This window comes from Oncorhynchus clarkii, chromosome 23 (assembly GCF_045791955.1).
Source record: "Oncorhynchus clarkii lewisi isolate Uvic-CL-2024 chromosome 23, UVic_Ocla_1.0, whole genome shotgun sequence".
Classification (NCBI taxonomy): Eukaryota; Metazoa; Chordata; class Actinopteri; order Salmoniformes; family Salmonidae; genus Oncorhynchus; species Oncorhynchus clarkii.
This window is the reverse complement of record NC_092169.1, coordinates 13,888,135-13,905,572: the sequence shown is the minus strand read 5'-3', so window position 1 is coordinate 13,905,572 and position 17,438 is coordinate 13,888,135. Positions and strand designations below refer to the sequence as shown.

General features: G+C 40.3%; 1 protein-coding gene across 1 annotated transcript in view; it reads left to right on the top strand.

The window, feature by feature from the left end:
• LOC139381231 (VPS10 domain-containing receptor SorCS1-like) overlaps window positions 1-14,853 on the top strand; it is a 95,007-nt gene extending 80,154 nt beyond the window's left edge. Inside the window, exons 24-27 of the mRNA XM_071124694.1 lie at window positions 11,949-12,048; window positions 12,613-12,721; window positions 13,792-13,943; window positions 14,795-14,853. Of these exons, the coding sequence (XP_070980795.1) occupies window positions 11,949-12,048; window positions 12,613-12,721; window positions 13,792-13,943; window positions 14,795-14,853 (420 nt within the window). The remainder of the gene's footprint in view (window positions 1-11,948; window positions 12,049-12,612; window positions 12,722-13,791; window positions 13,944-14,794) is intronic.
• Window positions 14,854-17,438: the final 2,585 nt, after the last annotated feature.

Sequence of the window (17,438 nt, the reverse complement as noted above, 5' to 3'; positions counted from 1 at the left end):
AGCATTGGTCAACAACCAATTTGACTTGGATACATTTTTAATAATAACAATGGGCAAATATTGTACAATCCAGGTGTGCAATGCTGTAATCGCTGCCAAAGATGATTCTAAGATGTATTGACTCAGGGGTGTGAATGCTTAGGTGAATGAGATATTTCTGTATTTCATTTTCAATAAATAAGCAACAATTCTGAAAAACAAGATTTCACTTTGTCAGTATGGGATATTATGTGTAGATGGGTGAGACAAAAAGGCACTCTACCTACAACATTTACTTGAGAGAAATGTGAACACGACGGGGATGTTGACCTTGATAACTGAGCAATGAGCTTTCAACCAATGGATGTTTAAAAGAAAAGGAACCAAATTAAAATTATTAAAACAAAACAAAAATATTAAACCCAGTTCAGAACTGTTGCCTTTTTGAGTGAAAAAAAGCAACATTATTAGATGAAAAATTGTATTTGGCTATTAGCCCATAAAAATGCATTGAAAAACAGATACACTACATGGAACAACAGATAGTCCCCCCAAAAAAATCTTAAGGAAGTTTGTTCTGAAGTGTCTGTTCTATATCTAAGAGATACAGTTGAAGTCGGAAGTTTACTTACACCTTAGCCAACTACACTCAGTTTTCACAATTCCTGACAATTAATCCTAGTAAAAAATCCCTGTCGTAGGTCAGTTAGGATCACCACAATATTTTAAGAATGTGACATGTCAGAATAATAGTAGAGATAATGATTTATTGAATCTTTTATTTCTTTCGTCACATACCCAGTGGGTCAGAAGTTGTCATACACTCAATTAGTACTTGGTTGCATTGGCTTTAAATTGTTTAACTTGGGTCAAATTTTTTGCGTAGCCTTCCACAGGCTTCCCACGATACGTTGGGTGAATTTTGGCCCATTCCTCCTGACAGAGCTGATGTAACTAAGTCAGGTTTGTAGGCCTTCTTGCTCGCACATGCTTTTTCAGTTCTGCCCACAAATTCTCTATCGGACTGAGGTCAGGGCTTTGTGATGGCCACTCCAATACCTTGACTTTGTTGTTCTTATGCCATTTTGCCACAACTTTGGAAGTATGCTTGGGGTCATTGTCCATTTGGAAGACCCATTTGCGACCAAGCTTTATCTTCCTTACTGATGTCTTGAGATGTTGCTTCAATATATCCACATCATTTCTCCCTCATGATGCCATCTATTTTGTGAAATGCACCAGTCCCTCCTGCAGCAAAGCACCCCCACAACATGATGCTGCCACCCCCGTGCTTCACGGTTGGGATGGTGTTCTTAGGCTTGCAAGCCTTCCCCTTTCTCGTCCAAACATAATGATGGCCATTATGGCCAACCAGTTCCATTTTTATTTCATCAGACCAGAGGACATTTCTCCAAAAAGTATGATCTTTGTCCCCCATGTGCAGTTGCAAACCATAGTCTGGCTTTTTCATGGCAGTTTTGGAACAGTGGCTGCTTCCTTGCTGAGCGGCCTTTCAGGTTATGTCGATAAAGGACTCATTTTACTGTGGCTATAGATATTTTTGTACCTGTTTCCTCCAGCAGCTTCACAAGGTTCTTTGCTGTTGTTCTGGGATTGATTTGCACTTTTCGCACCAAAGTACGTTCATCTCTAGGAGACAGAACACGTCTCCTTCCTGAGCAGTATGACGGCTGCGTGGTCCGATGGTGTTAATACTTGCATACTATTGTTTGTACAGATGAAAGTGGTACCTTCAGGCATTTGGAAGTTCCTCCCCATGATGTCAATTAGCCTATCAGAAGCTTCTAAAGCCATGACATAATTTTCTGGAATTTTCCAAGCTGTTTAAAGGCACAGTTAACTTAGTGTATGTAAACTTCTGACCCACTGGAATTGTGATACAGTGAATAATAAGTGAAATAATCTGTCTGTAAACAATTGTTGGAAAAATTACTTGTGTCATGCACAAAGTAGATGTCCTAACCGACTTGCCAAAACTATAGTTTGTTAGCAAGACATTTGTGGATTGGTTGATAAGTTTGTTTTAATTACTCCAACCTAAGTGTATGTAAACTTCCGACTTCAACTGTATGAGAAAGATCAGAAATGATTTGTAAAAAAATCGACACGTATTATCCCCCTTATTTTTGGCACTAAACCGTCTCTATATACAGTTTACTTCAATATATTTTTTCAACTGGTACCAGGGGAGCTTCAGACAAGTCTTGTGAGACCTGTGGGCTTCCTAGAGCAAAACTACAGACATGTGTGTGTCTGTGAGAGTCTCACATTTCCACAGAGGGTCATATTAGTGTATAGCCCTAAAGCAGGGTTTATTTTTCAGCCTGGGACCCAAATTAGAAATGTTGTGTTTTCCTGGTACCCAAGCTTAGGAAAATACGCAACCATACCTAAATATCGGTACATTTCATTGCCCTCATGCCTAAAACAAATGCAATATAGACAAAAACAAATAACAATGAAATTAAATATTCATATACAGTAAATATATATTCATGTTTATTTTCCCCCATTTAACATCTACTGCTTTCTCAGTCAGGCAGTAGACTGTTTCCTGCTGTAGTACGCAGAACTGTGTGAGTGTTTGCCTCAAAAAGCATCTTGCTTCAGTCAATTTATTCCAGTTCAGAATACACATTTTTACTTGTATTTTAACAGAAACAGTTCCAACCTAGACTAGTTTCCAACAATCATTTCCAACAATCAACAATCATAACAGATGTAGGAGGATTGTTTGAAAGATAAACTCACATCTACTACTATGAGAGTTACTACTGCCTTATTTCTGCTTATCATCGCCTATTCTAAAATTACAACACTGCCTTGCTAGCTGACTTACTTTTCCAATGTCAAAGCACTGTTTCCTGAAGCAGTTTTCCCTGTTCTGAAAGAACTCCCTGGGTTTACCATAATGCTGTGGAGTTTTGGTCAGGATGTGTCATTTTATTAATTTGTTTGTTTACTAACGTTAAGCACTTCTCCGCGCAAAACACATTGTGTTTCTCCTTATTTGTCAAAGTAAGAGAGAGAAACTCATCCCTGTTTCACGACAGTTGAGCTCAGTCAGAACTTGTGGCTGGCATGAGTCCATTTGATGACAGCGGTGAGTGATGGCGAGTGGGAATGACAAGTCATTGGCTGTCAGGGCATCATCTGCTGCTGAATGATAGCGCTGCCTTGTGTGTCGTGGAGTGATCTTCAAGAAAACTGCAGAAAATGATCTGGCATCTCCCTCTCCCACTTGCGCAACTGCCGAACTGAGCAGAGACCGCTGCTAAGCAGAGAGTGCACTGAACAGATAGCACAGATGCACTTGGCCAAATCAATTCCAGTAATTAATTAAATAATAAAACATTTACTCTGACACGTTGCAACCCACCATTAACAGGTCGGTGGGTCGCGACCCATAGGAAAGGCTGCCCTAAACTGTTGCGGACGCTACAGACGGACAATGGCAGATTGTCTGTGCCGACTTCAGATGAGTCCCAAGACGCTTGTGGGGGCAGATGCGGAAGCGCGACATCAGCGGATGCGGTGGACAGATATCTTACACTGACAGTTTTTTATGGGGATTTTTGTATTATGCTAATTAGATTTTTGCGTGGCAGCAGAAAATCGACTCTAGGGGTTATTAAGGGCCAGTTGTCTACAAGTTGTTTCTTCTTCCTGATTCAGGTGTATAATCCTTGGGTGGAAGAAAAGCGACATACCATTTAGTTATGCCGACTATGTAGTTGGTGAGCGATGGATTGGCAATGTAGAAAACAAGCTCCCGGTCGGTTGTAAATAATTCACCCCCAAATTCATCTTTTCAAAATGTTTATATATTAAGCTTCAGTATAAATGAGTGGGGGAAGTTGAACGAGATGTCAGAATAAGTGTAAAACACAAGTTATAGAGTCAGATAAAGCAGAAATGGATGAAGATATACACAGCCCTCAACAAGCAAGGCAAGACGGCAATGTCGAAAGTGAGATGGAGAGGAACCCAGCGAAGGAAATTCTGATAAGTATTAGCAGAGAAATCTGCAAACTTAGAACCGAAGTGAGAGGGAACCTGACTACGTTCAAGGACGAAGTTAAGAATGAAATAAAGAAGGAGTTAGAGGAATTCAAACATGAAGTTTCAGCGAGGCTCCAGGAAATGTGATGGGAACTTCACGCCCAAAGTAAAGTTTTTAAAGGGGCAGAGACACGGATCGAATAGCTGGAAGGACAAAACATGGAAATTGGCAAAGCTCTACTTCTTCCATTGAAACAACAACAGTGAATACAGGAGAAACTGAGGGACCTTGAGAGGGAAGGTCCAGGCACAACAATATCCATATTTACGATATTGCTGTGGATGCAGAGGGAAGAGATATGCCCCAATTCATTGAATGTCTACTCAAAAATGAACGTTCTCTGCCGACAGACACAGATCTTCAGATCCAGAAAGCATACAGGGCACTTGCTCAAAAACCAATACAATACCAAGGAAATTATTTTGAGGAAAGCCTGGCAGAAGAATATTAAACATGGAACACGCATACTGTCATTCGACCACGATTACGCTCATGAGGTGATTCAGAGATGCAAATCCCCCATGGACAACGGTCTACAGCAGTGTGGCTGAGGCAGTACAGGACATGAGGAAGATGGGATTCAGTATCGAGGTAGAGGAGAGGACGGGCTCAACAGCATCACCAGTGAGAGACAACTACAACAAGTGTTGACGTGGAGGCGTGTGGGAGGGGAGCTGAATTCTGCCAGAACCGAAGGATAAGAGACGGTACAATGAGCAAGGGACAGATTGCAGTAATTCAAACGGAGACCTAATTCTATGGATATATATGTGATTTGTAAGAACGGGTATGGGGAATTTGCTAGGGCTGAAATATGATGTACGTGGATAACACCTGGTGGTGGTTTAGCTAGTTAGGGTGGATGGATAGCAACTATGGCTGTCTGGTTAGGTAGCATATTGCTGGGCTGGGTTGACCAAGCAATTTATAGCTAGCCAAATAGCCTGCAACCTCAGCTCTGCTAATTTGTTTTGGGGCTAAAACTGTCATTGTTTATAGGCTATAACCCAGCCTTGGATACGGTCACTTGAGGATTAAGGCCAATCGGTTAACATACTGACGTAACGTTATTTCTGACTGTTTACTTTAGCTGCAACAACGTTTTATTCAGAAACTCACAAACGAAGTGAATCTTTCAAACAGAACACTGACTCTTTTGATTAGGAACCAAGACTGGCGGGTGTGTGTCATAAACTGGTCATAGCTAGAATGTGTAGAGGGAGAATTTTATACTATCTCTGCACTGCTAGAGAGGGGCCTCCACATAGCATGGATTTTTCTCCTCGGACCACACAGGGGGTGTGTGGGGAGGACTGCATTGGGCAACCCATTTTTTTGAAGGTCTACTTTTTGTTATCTTATTGAGATCTTGTATCCAGATTGTATCCAGATGTTCAGGGTTTGAATATTTTTTGTTTACCGGGGTTCCAATACCATCTTGATGTATAAAAAATTATGCAACATATGACTAATTAATCCACTGGGAGTTCGGCCCGTGAATGGTTTGAACAATCCTATTAAGAGAAGTAAGGTTTTTGCAAAAATAAAAAAGGAGAACGCACAAGCCATTTATCACAATTGGAACATGAAAAACTGAAAAACACATTCTACAATACTTTTAAATAGAAACACAGTAGGGGTCTGGCGATCATTATTATTAACTCTGTTCATTTTGGAAGTACTATGTCAATTAATGACACAAAGGAGAGATTAACGGTGGTAATGGGGAAAATATAACATAAAGAGGTAACTAACATTCATGTTTATGTCCCTCCAGAGAGTGAAAAGTAATTTTTTACAAATGTATTTTAATTTGTACGGGCAATTTGAACCTGGTGTTAAATCATCTGGACACGTCCAGTACTAAGAGAAATAAAATGCACCTCACAAAGTTGATTAATATCTCATTGATAGAACTGGGACTGATAGATATCTGGAAGGACCTCCACACATTGGAAAGGGATTATACCCGTTACTCTGTACTTCACTCAGTCTATTCTAGGAAGAGGTAGGGAGTGCAGTTGAGACTTGAGAACAACAATTCTCCAGGGAACGACGGCTTCCCTTCAGGGTGGTACAAAACCTTCGAAGAGGGATTGACCCCTTTGCTTATACTGTATCATCCTTCAATTAGACCTTGAAGGAGGAGGGCCTTACTCCCCCATCGTGGAAGGAAGCTATTATCTCAATTTAGTTATGCATTACATTTAACTATGGTTCCCTGAAAGCTTTCCTGGGAGGTTTTATTAATGTTTTGAGAATAGACATTTTAGGTCATTTGAAGGTAATTAAATAACGTTCTGAGAACATGTTTCAATAAGGCTTTTAATAACACTGCTAGCTTCGGTTAATAGGATAGGATGCATGGAAATTAATTTGCTTAGGCATTAATCATGCAAACACATTTATGTTGTATTGTGGAAGGGAAGGGAAAGGGGGAAACCTTGTACTACTGAATGCATTCAACTGAAATGTGTCTTCCACATATAACCCAACCCCTCGGAATCAGAGAGGAGCGGAGCGCTGCCTTAATCGACATCCACGTCTTCGGTGCCGGGGAACAGTGGGTTAACTGTCTTCTTCAGGGGCAGAACGACAGAGCACGGGTCAGTGAGATTCGTACCTATGATATTCTGTTCTATTTCCATGGAAATAGTCCACTGTGGAACCAGAATGGAGCTACATTAGCATGGCATGTTGATTATTTTGTACTTATACAAAGCTGTTCATTTTTGTCTATTCAAACAGACTCCACCTCAAACAAAACAAGCACTCATTAAGATCAGGTGTGGTCAATTAGTCAAACACACTTAATTAACAAGATAGAAGATAGTGAGACCCAAAGTGGGTTGTGACATGTCTGAGTAAATGTATAGTTATTTAGTTAATTACTGGAATTGATTTGGCCAAGTGCAACTGTTGTAATTTTATAACAGGTGATGATAAGTAGAAATAAGGGAGCACCATCTCTCGTAGTACTCGTTGTGAGTTTCTCTTTCAAACAATCCCCTCGTACTCAGCTAATAGCTAACGTTAGCCAAAGCAAGCCAGCTAGAGACTAGGGTTGCCAACTGTCCCGTATTACCCGGGATGTCCCTTATATAGGGCTAAATTGGTTTGTCCCGTATGGGACACTCCCTTGTCCCGTATATTCATCCAATCACAGTATAGCGTAAACGCACCAATTCCTACAAAGTAATTTCTGTTGTTGTTTGGTCGGTTTGGCATATCAAGGAAATATGGATAAACCTGCAAAAAAAAGAAAAGGCTTTGCAGCTACAACAAACAATAAGAAACAAAAAGACGTGGGTTAAGCCCATCAGTGGTGACTCGACGAAAGCTTTCTGTACTTTATGCCGTCGGGAATTCTCAATAGGCCATGGAGGGGAGAATGACCTAACTCAGCATGCATCCACAGAAATGCACAAGAAGACCAAGCTAGCTAAAGGTGCTAGCAATATCGGTGCATTCTTCATGACGTCTACTGCGGAAAATAACAATATCACGGAAAGTGAAGCCTGGTATGTGTACCATTCGGTTAAACACGGACTCCGGCTACAACAGCACCGACTGTCTTGTTAAGCTCAAAGGTGCTTTGTTTCATGACTCAAATGATGTGAAGAAGATGCACTTGGGAAGAACAAAGGTTAGATTATTACACTGAATGTTTTAGGACCAAATACTGTGCCGGATATTTTAGATGATGTGTCCCCGACCTAAGCTGAGCCCATGTATTTCTCAGTTGCCAGGGATGCCTCAAACAAGGGAAATAGAAACATGTTTCCAGTGTGCGTGAGATATTTCTCTGTGTCTGATGGAGTGCAGTGCAAGTTACTTGACTTTTACGACAATGATGAAACTGCAAATGGCATCCATCAAGCTCTGATGAACTGTCTGGAAAAGCTTGAACTGGATATTAGACACATCACAGCAGATATGCAGCAGATAATATGCAACTTTGGAAAACACCTCTCCGTTTACCAGTTATTGAGCAGTGCCAACAATCGCTTTCTGAAAGCTAATTGCCCAGCACACATAGCTCCTAATGCCTGCAAGAAGGATTGCGATCAGCTGTCAGTGGATATTGAGACAGTTGTTTTAAAGATCGACAGCCACGTCTCAGTATCTGCTTCCCGAAGAGAGGAACCGCTTGCATTTTTTTGCCTTTGTTGACATTGAATGGAGTGAAATGCTGCGACATGTTTGCACACGATGGCTCGCTCTTCATCCAGCTGTCGATCATCTCCTGCAAAGCTGGCCAGCTCTTACTTCCTACTTCAGGTCCCTTGGGGAGACTTGCCCTGTGGCACTGAAGAGTGCTTTTGAGTATGAAGAAAAAACGGAAGCTGCTGAGATTTATCTGATTTAAGTTAGCCAGTTAGCCTATCAGAAGCTTCTAAAGCCATGACATCATTTTCGGGAATTTTCCAAGCTGTTTAAAGGCACAGTCAAGGCACAGATCCACTGGATTTATGATACAGTGAGTTATAAGTGAAATAATCTGTCTGTAAACAATTGTTGGAAAAATGTCTTGTGCCATGCCAAAACTATAGTTTGTTAACAAGATTTTTGTGGAGTGGTTGAAAAACTAGGTTTAATGACTCCAACCTAAGTGTATGTAAACTTCCGAATTCAACTGTAAATCAAGAGAAGGTCATATTTAGATAAAAATATTTTTACATGATAGTTCATTGTTATTGGTTTTGACAAAAGGCTTTCTCTGCTTCTCTAACAGACCTTCAAAGGGAACAGAGCTATCCTCAAAGCTTCATACTAGGTGAGCCTAAATATAGCCAAATCAAAGAAGCCCCACACTATAGGAGAGGAGCTCATCAAACCCTGCCTGAGGGATGTCTGTGTATCTCTTTTGGGTGAGGAGGCAGTAAAAAAAGAGGACTCAGTAGGCAAAAGAATGACACAGTAGGCAAAATAATAAGATATATGTCAGTTGACATAGAAGCATCCGTGATAGTAAAGATTTCAATTAGATAAGTCAGCAGATGTGGCTGGAATTCCGCAATAGACGTTATATGCATGATACGTATTTGATGACGATATCCAGGAGGAATTTCTTTTCTGTGACCATCTACAAACAACAACAAGGGGAGAGGACATTTTTAGGGTGGTAGACACTCATTTGAAAGACTTACAAATTGACTGGGCAAATTGTGTTGGGATTTGCACTGATTGTGCAAGATGCATGACTGGGTGCAACTCCAGATTCATAGCTCATGTCCACAGAGTGGTGCCCAACGTGAAACTGGCACATTGTATTCTGCACAGACAGTCTTTGGCCAGCAAAGCATTACAACCTAACCTAGGGGCTGTTTTTGACTCAGTCGTAAAGATGGTGAATCTGACCAAGAAGAGACCTATTCAAACAAGACTGTTCAGAGAGCTTTGCAAGGAGATGGGAGCAGACCATAAGCACCTGCTCTTTATTTTTGAGGTTAGGGGAGGGTCCTGGAGAGGCTGTGGGAACTGAGAGAGGAGGTTCTGGCCAATCTGAAGAAAGAGGACAGTGACCTTGCAGTCCTATTCCGTGACAAACTGTGGTTGGCTAGGCTGGCTTACCTGGTTGACATTTTCAGAAAACTCAATGAGCTGAACACAAGCCTCCAGGGCAAGGAATCAACCATTTTGGAGCTTGAAGATGGCATCAGAGGATTCGCTGCATGCCTGGGATCGTGGCAGTCACAGCTGAAGGCTGGAGCATATGGCATGTTCCCTGTTCTGCAGCTGTAAGTTTCCCCCCTATGTAAAGCTGTGAAGAAGGACATGGCTGAGCACATGACCAGCCTGCAGCAGAACTTTGACCGGTACTTTCCTAACCCACAGAAATCTCAAAAAACTTAAATGGGTGAGGTATCCTTTTCAAGCAGTGTCCTCATCAGACCTAGGACTAGTCTGCCAGAGATGGAGGCCTTAGTGACGCTACAAGCAAGCAATGGAAGCAAGATGCTTTTGGAGGCAAACACACTCACACAGTTATGGGTTGCTCATCTACAGCAGGAAGCGGTCTCCTGCCTGGCTGTGAAAGCAGTAGATGTTCTGATCTAGTTTGGCACCACATAGCTATGCGAGTCAGATTATCAATTCTGGCATACTTTAAAAACAAGTACAGAAACAGACTTCATGCATGACCTCAGGGTTGCACTGTCAAAACCTAAGCCCAGAATAGACCTGGTTGTTGAAAACTTCAACCAGTCACACACCTCTCATTAGGACTGTGTGTGTGTGTGTGCTCGTCTACATCTGTGTGATGTGATCAATCAGTTTATTCCAGTTCAGAATACACATTATATATTGTATTTTATCAGCAACAGTTCCAACCTATACTTTCTACAGTAAGATTTAATTTTTTTACCAGGTAAGTTGACTGAGAACACATTCTCATTTACAGCAACAACCTGGGGAATAGTTATAGGAGTGGGATGAATGAGCCAATTGTAAGCTGGAGATGATTAGGTGACCATGATGGTATGAGGGACAGCTTGGGAATTTAGACAGGATACCAGGGTTAGCACCCCTACTCTTACAATAAGTGCCATGGGATATTTAATGACCTCAGAGAGTCAGGACACCTGCTTAACATCCCATCTGAAATACAGCACCCTATACAGGGCAGTGTATAGGGCATTGCAATATTTTTTAGATCAGAGGAAAGAGAGCCTCCTACTGGCCCTCCAACACCACTTCCAGCAGCATCTGGTCTCCCATCCAGGGACTGACCAGGACCAACCCTGCTTAGCTTCAGAAGCAAGACATTTTTATTTTTTATCTGTACTGTTACTTAGGGTTGCATTATCAAAAACTGAGCCTGTGTGTGTGTGTGTGTGTGTGTGTGTGTGTGTGTGTGTGTGTGTGTGTGTGTGTGTGTGTGTGTGTGTGTGTGTGTGTGTGTGTGTGTGTGCTTTGTTCACAGGAGGTTGGTGGCACCTTAATTGGGGAGGACAGGCTCATGGTAATGGCTGGAGCAGAATTAGCGGAATGGTATCAAATACATCAAACACATGGTTTCCAGGTGTTTGGTGCCATTCCAGTCGCTCTGTTCCAGCCATTATTATGAATCTCCCTCCCCTCAGCAGCCTCCTGTGGTTCTGTTATACATCTGTGTGATGTGATCAGTCAGTTTATTTCAATTCAGAATGAAAATTATTTATTGTATTTTAACAGCTGCGGTCTCACCTAGACAGATATGTAAGACTGTTTCTAATGGGGAAAATAAACAAGAATAGCTATTTATACGGGTATTTCATTTTTTTAAATATATATTGCATTTGTTTTAGGCATAACGGCAATGAAGGTTTGCTACAGATTCAAATAGAAACTTGAGGGAACTTTGCCGCGGGTTCACCACTAGTGGCAAAAATCTGCAAACGTCTGGCTTCATTATGTGGCACACTATTTATTTTGCATCAAATTTACCAAAAACTTGCAGGAAGTTTACTGCAAAAATAATCAATTGTAAGGGTAAAACAGGGGAAATCATAGAGCATTGGGAGAAAAATGTGGGGGAAAGGCAGATTTGTAGAATTTAAATGTTTTGTTTTTATAATTTTTTGAACTACTTCATTATTATTTTAATAAGCAAAAAACATCCAAAACAAAAAATCACCAGTGAATGAAAAAGTATTGGAAAAGCGACATGTACATTTTTCAAATGTCAGTAACTCTTGTCTTTCATAACCAAGGCAATTTTTCCTGATAGGATTTATATTGCTATGATTGGTATGTTAGCCTTTCGACAGAAATGTTATTACAGTAGGCCTTTATATGTCATATCAACACTTGCCCCTCTTTAAAAAAAGCTATATTTACTGATCATGATTGAGCTTGAAATATTGATGAGTGTGAAACCAGAGCTGTGTTTATTCCTCCACAGCTCTCTCTAGTCCTGCTAAGTGCCCTGAATCAAGACCTCATCCAGTTTACTCTGCAGCCTGGGGTTCAGATTAACGTCTATGCCACACAACTGTCTCCAGGTCAGCCAGTCTGCTGTGTTCACAGTATAGTCTGATGTCTGGCTATAGGATAGTTAAAGATATAAGGTCCTGCCTACTACTATGCAATTACAATCAATTCATAGGGTTTTGCATGTTGGCCATTTTGGGAATGATGTTATTATGAAATGGAACAATAACAGTCTCTACACCCACGCACACTTGAGAGGTTGTTAGCACAGGGTCAGCCACAGAGCAATGCACCGGGAGCAACATGTTTTATTAGGTGACTTGCTAATGGCCAAAACAGCAGGAGATTGCTCCAGAGATTTGAACCAGCAACCTTCCAGGTTGCATAGCATTGTGCTACTCTACCCTTTAGGCTAACTGCTGTTGAGAAGTCTAGTACCACAACAGCTTTATGAGAACGGTATAAGAAAGACATAACACATGTTGTTTTGATCATTGAGGTCAGATTCAGTTACACTTTAGTGTTGAAAATCCTCACAGCACTTGGGAGTTTGATTCCAGAAGAAAAGACAGCCCTCTATTTCTCTCTTTGTCTTGTGTCTAAATACTTTTTCCCCCCTCTATTTTTTCCCCAAGCTCCTATCATGGACACCAGTGAGAGTGGTCACAATGGTGCTACAGTCATTATGCTAGTGTCAGTCGTATTTGTGGGTTTGGCAGTTTTCGTTATCTACAAGTACAAAAGGTAAAGTATCCCCGACTTCATTTGAACTAAGCCGATTCTAATGAGAGTGATAGTGTCAATTTAGGCCATTCTCACACGCCAATCCTTAAGCAAATGATTATGTACATCTTGTTTCTTGAATCCAATAGCTTAAACTAGTCAAAATATCATGAACTATCTTTAGAGACATTCTAACAATTGGACATCATCAAAGACACTCTTCTCTTTCCTATACTCTTGAATATTCCCAGGAATGACAGTCGAATCAATGTTTTAAGTGCTGAATGAGTGTAAGTATTTTGCAGTCAGTATTCTGCAGTATTCATCTATCTAAAAATATGAATGTTGACATTTCTGAAATGCTAAATAGAGTCATTCAGGGAGAGGCATTCAACAGAATGACAGCAATGGTTGAAAAGATAAGACCCGAGACAACATACAATGTCATATAAAATGGATAGTATCCTCTATTATTTAACTAGGCAAGTCAGTTAAGAACAAATTCTTATTTACAGTGACGGCCTAGGAATAGTGGGTTAACTGCCTTGTTCAGGGGCAGAACGATTTCTTTTACCTTGTCAGGTTGGGGATTTGATCTAGCAACCTTTCAGTTACCAATGCTCTAACCTCTAGGGTAGTTGCCACCCCTGCTTCTATTGCATTGCAAAAGACCACACTCTTTCACAAGTTTAAATTATTACTATACTCAAAGTATTAAAGTGTGTGAATTTGTCACTTTTAAAGATAATGAGGGTTGTTCATAGTTCAACATTTATCACGGCAGTGAAAAAGTACTGTAAATACCCCATGAAACCCAGAATTATCAGAAAATTAAACAGGGAATTTTACTAATTTTTTTCCTCATCGGTGGTAAATATATTTTATGAGATATATTTCACAAGTGATTAAGCAGAGAACCAAGCTAGCACATACAATTCTGAGTTCCCACAACCAATGTGAAACCAAAAACATACGTTCCAACAACTTCCAAGGAACCAAATGTGCTAGCTGGGAGCTAACAATGTATTTACTATTCATTTGACTTGCTGTTAATCCTCTTAACTATTTTGTACAACGTATATTTCCTATAGGAAGATCCCTGGCATCAACATCCACACAAATGAGCGAGAGAAACAACAGGAAGTGATCCCTTCGGTGGTGTCTATAGCTGTCCCAAACCCTGAGGGGGACATGGTGAGCACTTTGGAGCACTTGGACACAGGGCCAGATGCACGTGGTATAGGTAAGGTATCCTTCATAAAGAGGACAGTTACTGATAAGTAGTCAAGAATAACTCATGGGCCTATTGATGAGACAGCTATAAATGCACTTATTTTACCTTTATATAGTGGTGTACTGGTCTACTAAAGGGATAGTTCTACATTTTGGCAATATTTACCCAGAGTCAGATGAACTCATGGATACAATTTGTGTCTTTACTTGCAGTTTGTAGTCAGTTGAAGGTCGTTTCTGGACCCTTTGCTAACTAACGTTAGCACAATGACTGGAAGTCTACAGGAACAGCTAGCATGCTACCAGAAATGACTTTTCTTCCCAGAAACTACCTTCAACTTCCTTCAAACTGCACGCAGAGACATAAACATGGTATCCATGAGTTCATCTGACTCTGGTTAAGTAGAAACATGGCCTTAATTGCCAACCTTTTGCACATTGTTTTACTGAATTACTTATTATTTTGAAACGTGTTCACAGGTAGATCAAAACAATACATTGAAATTGCAATGTCCTTACTCTCCTCATTAAGTTGATACATTCCTATATGTTTGCTTTGGTAATGTGAGATAGTGCCCTATCATGCCAATAAACCTAAATGAATTCAATTGCATGCTGAAGTTATTTTTGAATTTATGAATTAATTATTGTCCTAAGAATGTAGCAGTGCAGTGAGAATGCTATATTAGAATTGTGAGAAATGACTCTGTAGAGCTGTAGTTGATGTAATCCTTCCAAATGTCAAGCAAGATTTGTTAGCATGGAAGATGGATATGCTTGCATGGAAAAATAGATATGCTAGTGTGCTAATGCTGATACATAATTTATTATCTGTCTCTTGTGTCACCTGTCTCTGGCTAGGATACCTACCATCTCACACAGATGTCAAACTCTCAGATGAAACTCCCCATATGTTTTAATGCTGAGTCTACAGCCAACTTGTAAGCAATACATCTTTTTGGCAGTTGCTTCCAGCATTCTCTGAAACCACAGAACAAATGGAAGGTCTCCAGTGTTTTCTACCCATGCATGGACAGACCATCTTACACTGTGCTGCCTGGAATATAGGAGGAGACTACAGATTTTACTGGCGTCTTGAAAAGGGTCATTTTTAATCGAAATACTTGTATTTTTGCAAGAACATTGCACGTTTGTGAAAATATGGTAATTACAGAACTGCTGAACTAAAGATAATTTGACTTAGCTGGTTACAGTCGTGTGTATGACTTCAAGACAAGCAACAGTAAAGAAACAGTAATGTACAGTAATCTATTTATCTTGAGTGTTCCATTCCTAGTACGTCTCTGGTGGTAGGTGTGTGGAGGATGTGTAAGTTAAGTGTACTTAGGTCCCGATTCCGACCCGAGTTAAGCACATGTAAATGGAACGTTATTCCCTTTTTATGCACTTTTCTCTCTTTCTCTCTATTATGACCTTGAACATGACCATTGTGTAGTCTTAACATTCTGTATACTCCCCTTTTCACTAAACCCCAAAAATAAAGCAGCTTAATTTTAAACCCAAATCTATTTTGCATGAAGAAACAATCAGTCATTCATCACAAACTTTGTGAATATCTGGGTTTTCCCTCTTCACAATGCAGAAAGACTGCATTTAATCAGTGGACACTACTCATTTTTATAATACAACACACCTGTTGTAATTGTTTTCTTTACTAAAGTAGAGGTTTATTATTATTATTAGTATTATTGCTAAAGGTACTGCATAGGTGTAAACATAAAAGAAATTAGCAAGAGATAGCACTTGTATGGCCTAAGAAAGTAGCAGAAATGTGCAGAAAGTAGTTTTGAATGCATTTAATTGAAATTAAACTAACTTTTGGCAACGTGGGGATGTATTAATATATACTGTACAAAGAGGATTTCAACTACAAAATACAAGTCTTCTCCCATTGCTTTTAACCATTGCCCCCACCCACAAGGTGTATAAACAACAACAATAAATAATAATAAAATAAGATAATAGATACAAAACAAAAATGTGAAGAACATAAATCAATCAACTCTAATTAGCACATGTAGGACAGTGTGCAAGTGTGTGTGCATGGATGTATTTCTCACATGTGCAGCACATAGTGTTTGTTTTACAGTCCTTCTTTGGGAGGCAGCATTGGAATCTCCTCCTCTTGCCTGCCTAAGCTGCAGCCTCAGGTGGATCAGGACAAGATTCAGCTCCCTGAAACTGCTTTCACAAGTGCTGCAGAGGCTGCTGTGCGGGGGAGGCGCTCCCTTCTTTGAATGTGTGGGGTTAAAGTGCCTTTCCCAGCTGCTCCAGGAACAACCTCTGCTTATCAGGCATCCAGGTTGGGTTGATCTTGTTCCATATCACAAAGGCATTGTATTTGTGGAAGATGGCCAGGGGCCAGCAGGCAGTCATCCTCCTGCAGATGTAAGTTCCAAACACCTTGTCCAGATTGTCCACGCCTCCTTTCTTGTGGTTGTAGTCCAAGATGATGGCTGGATTCCTGTCCTTACAATCACTGATCTTGATCACTGATCTGTTTAACTTATTTGGGGTAGGGGGGAGTATTGGGTAGCTTGGATGAAAAACGTGCCCAATTTAAGCTGCCTGCTACTCAGCCGTAAAAGCTAGAATATGCATATAATAAATAAATATTAAATAAATGCATGTAGTAAATTTGGATAGAAATCACTCTGAAGTTTCTAAAACTGTTTGAATGATGTCTGTGAGTATAACAGAACTCATATGGCAGGCAAAAATCTGAGAAAAAAATCCAACCAGAAAGTGGGAAATCTGAGGTTTGTAGTTTTCAACTCAGCCCCCATTGAAGATACAGTGGGATATTAGTTATGTTTCACTTCCCAAGGCTTCCACTAGATGTCAACACTATTTACAAACTATTTTTAGGATTATACTCTAAAGGAGGGGCTCATAAGAGCTCATTGAGTGAGTGGTCTGGCAGAGTGCCACAGCCTCTGTCTGGCGCGCTCACGTGAAAGGTAGCTACGTTCCACTTCATTTGTACAGACAAAGGAATTGTCCGGTTGGAACATTAATTAAGTTTTATGTTAAGAACATCCTAAAGATTGATTCCATACTTAGTTTGGCATGTTTCTATGGGCTGTAACGGATATTTTGGAACTTTTCGTCCGACGTTCGGAGCGACCTGAACGCGCTTTTGGATTTGTTTACCAAACGCCCTAACAAAATAAGATATTTGGACCTAACTGATGGACATTATCGAGCAAATCAAACATTTATGGTAGAACTGGGATTCATGGGAGTGCATTCTGATGAAGATCATCAAAGGTAAGTGAATATTTAAAATGCTATTTCTGAGTAATGTTGACTAACCAATATGGCGGGTATCTTTTTGGCTGCTTTGTTGTCTAAAGGCTGTACTCAGATTATTGCATGGTTAGCTTTCTTCGTAAAGTTTTTTTGAAATCAGACACAGCGGTTGCATTAAGGAGAAGTGTATCTAAAGTTCCATGTATAATAGTTGTATCTTTATCAATGTTTA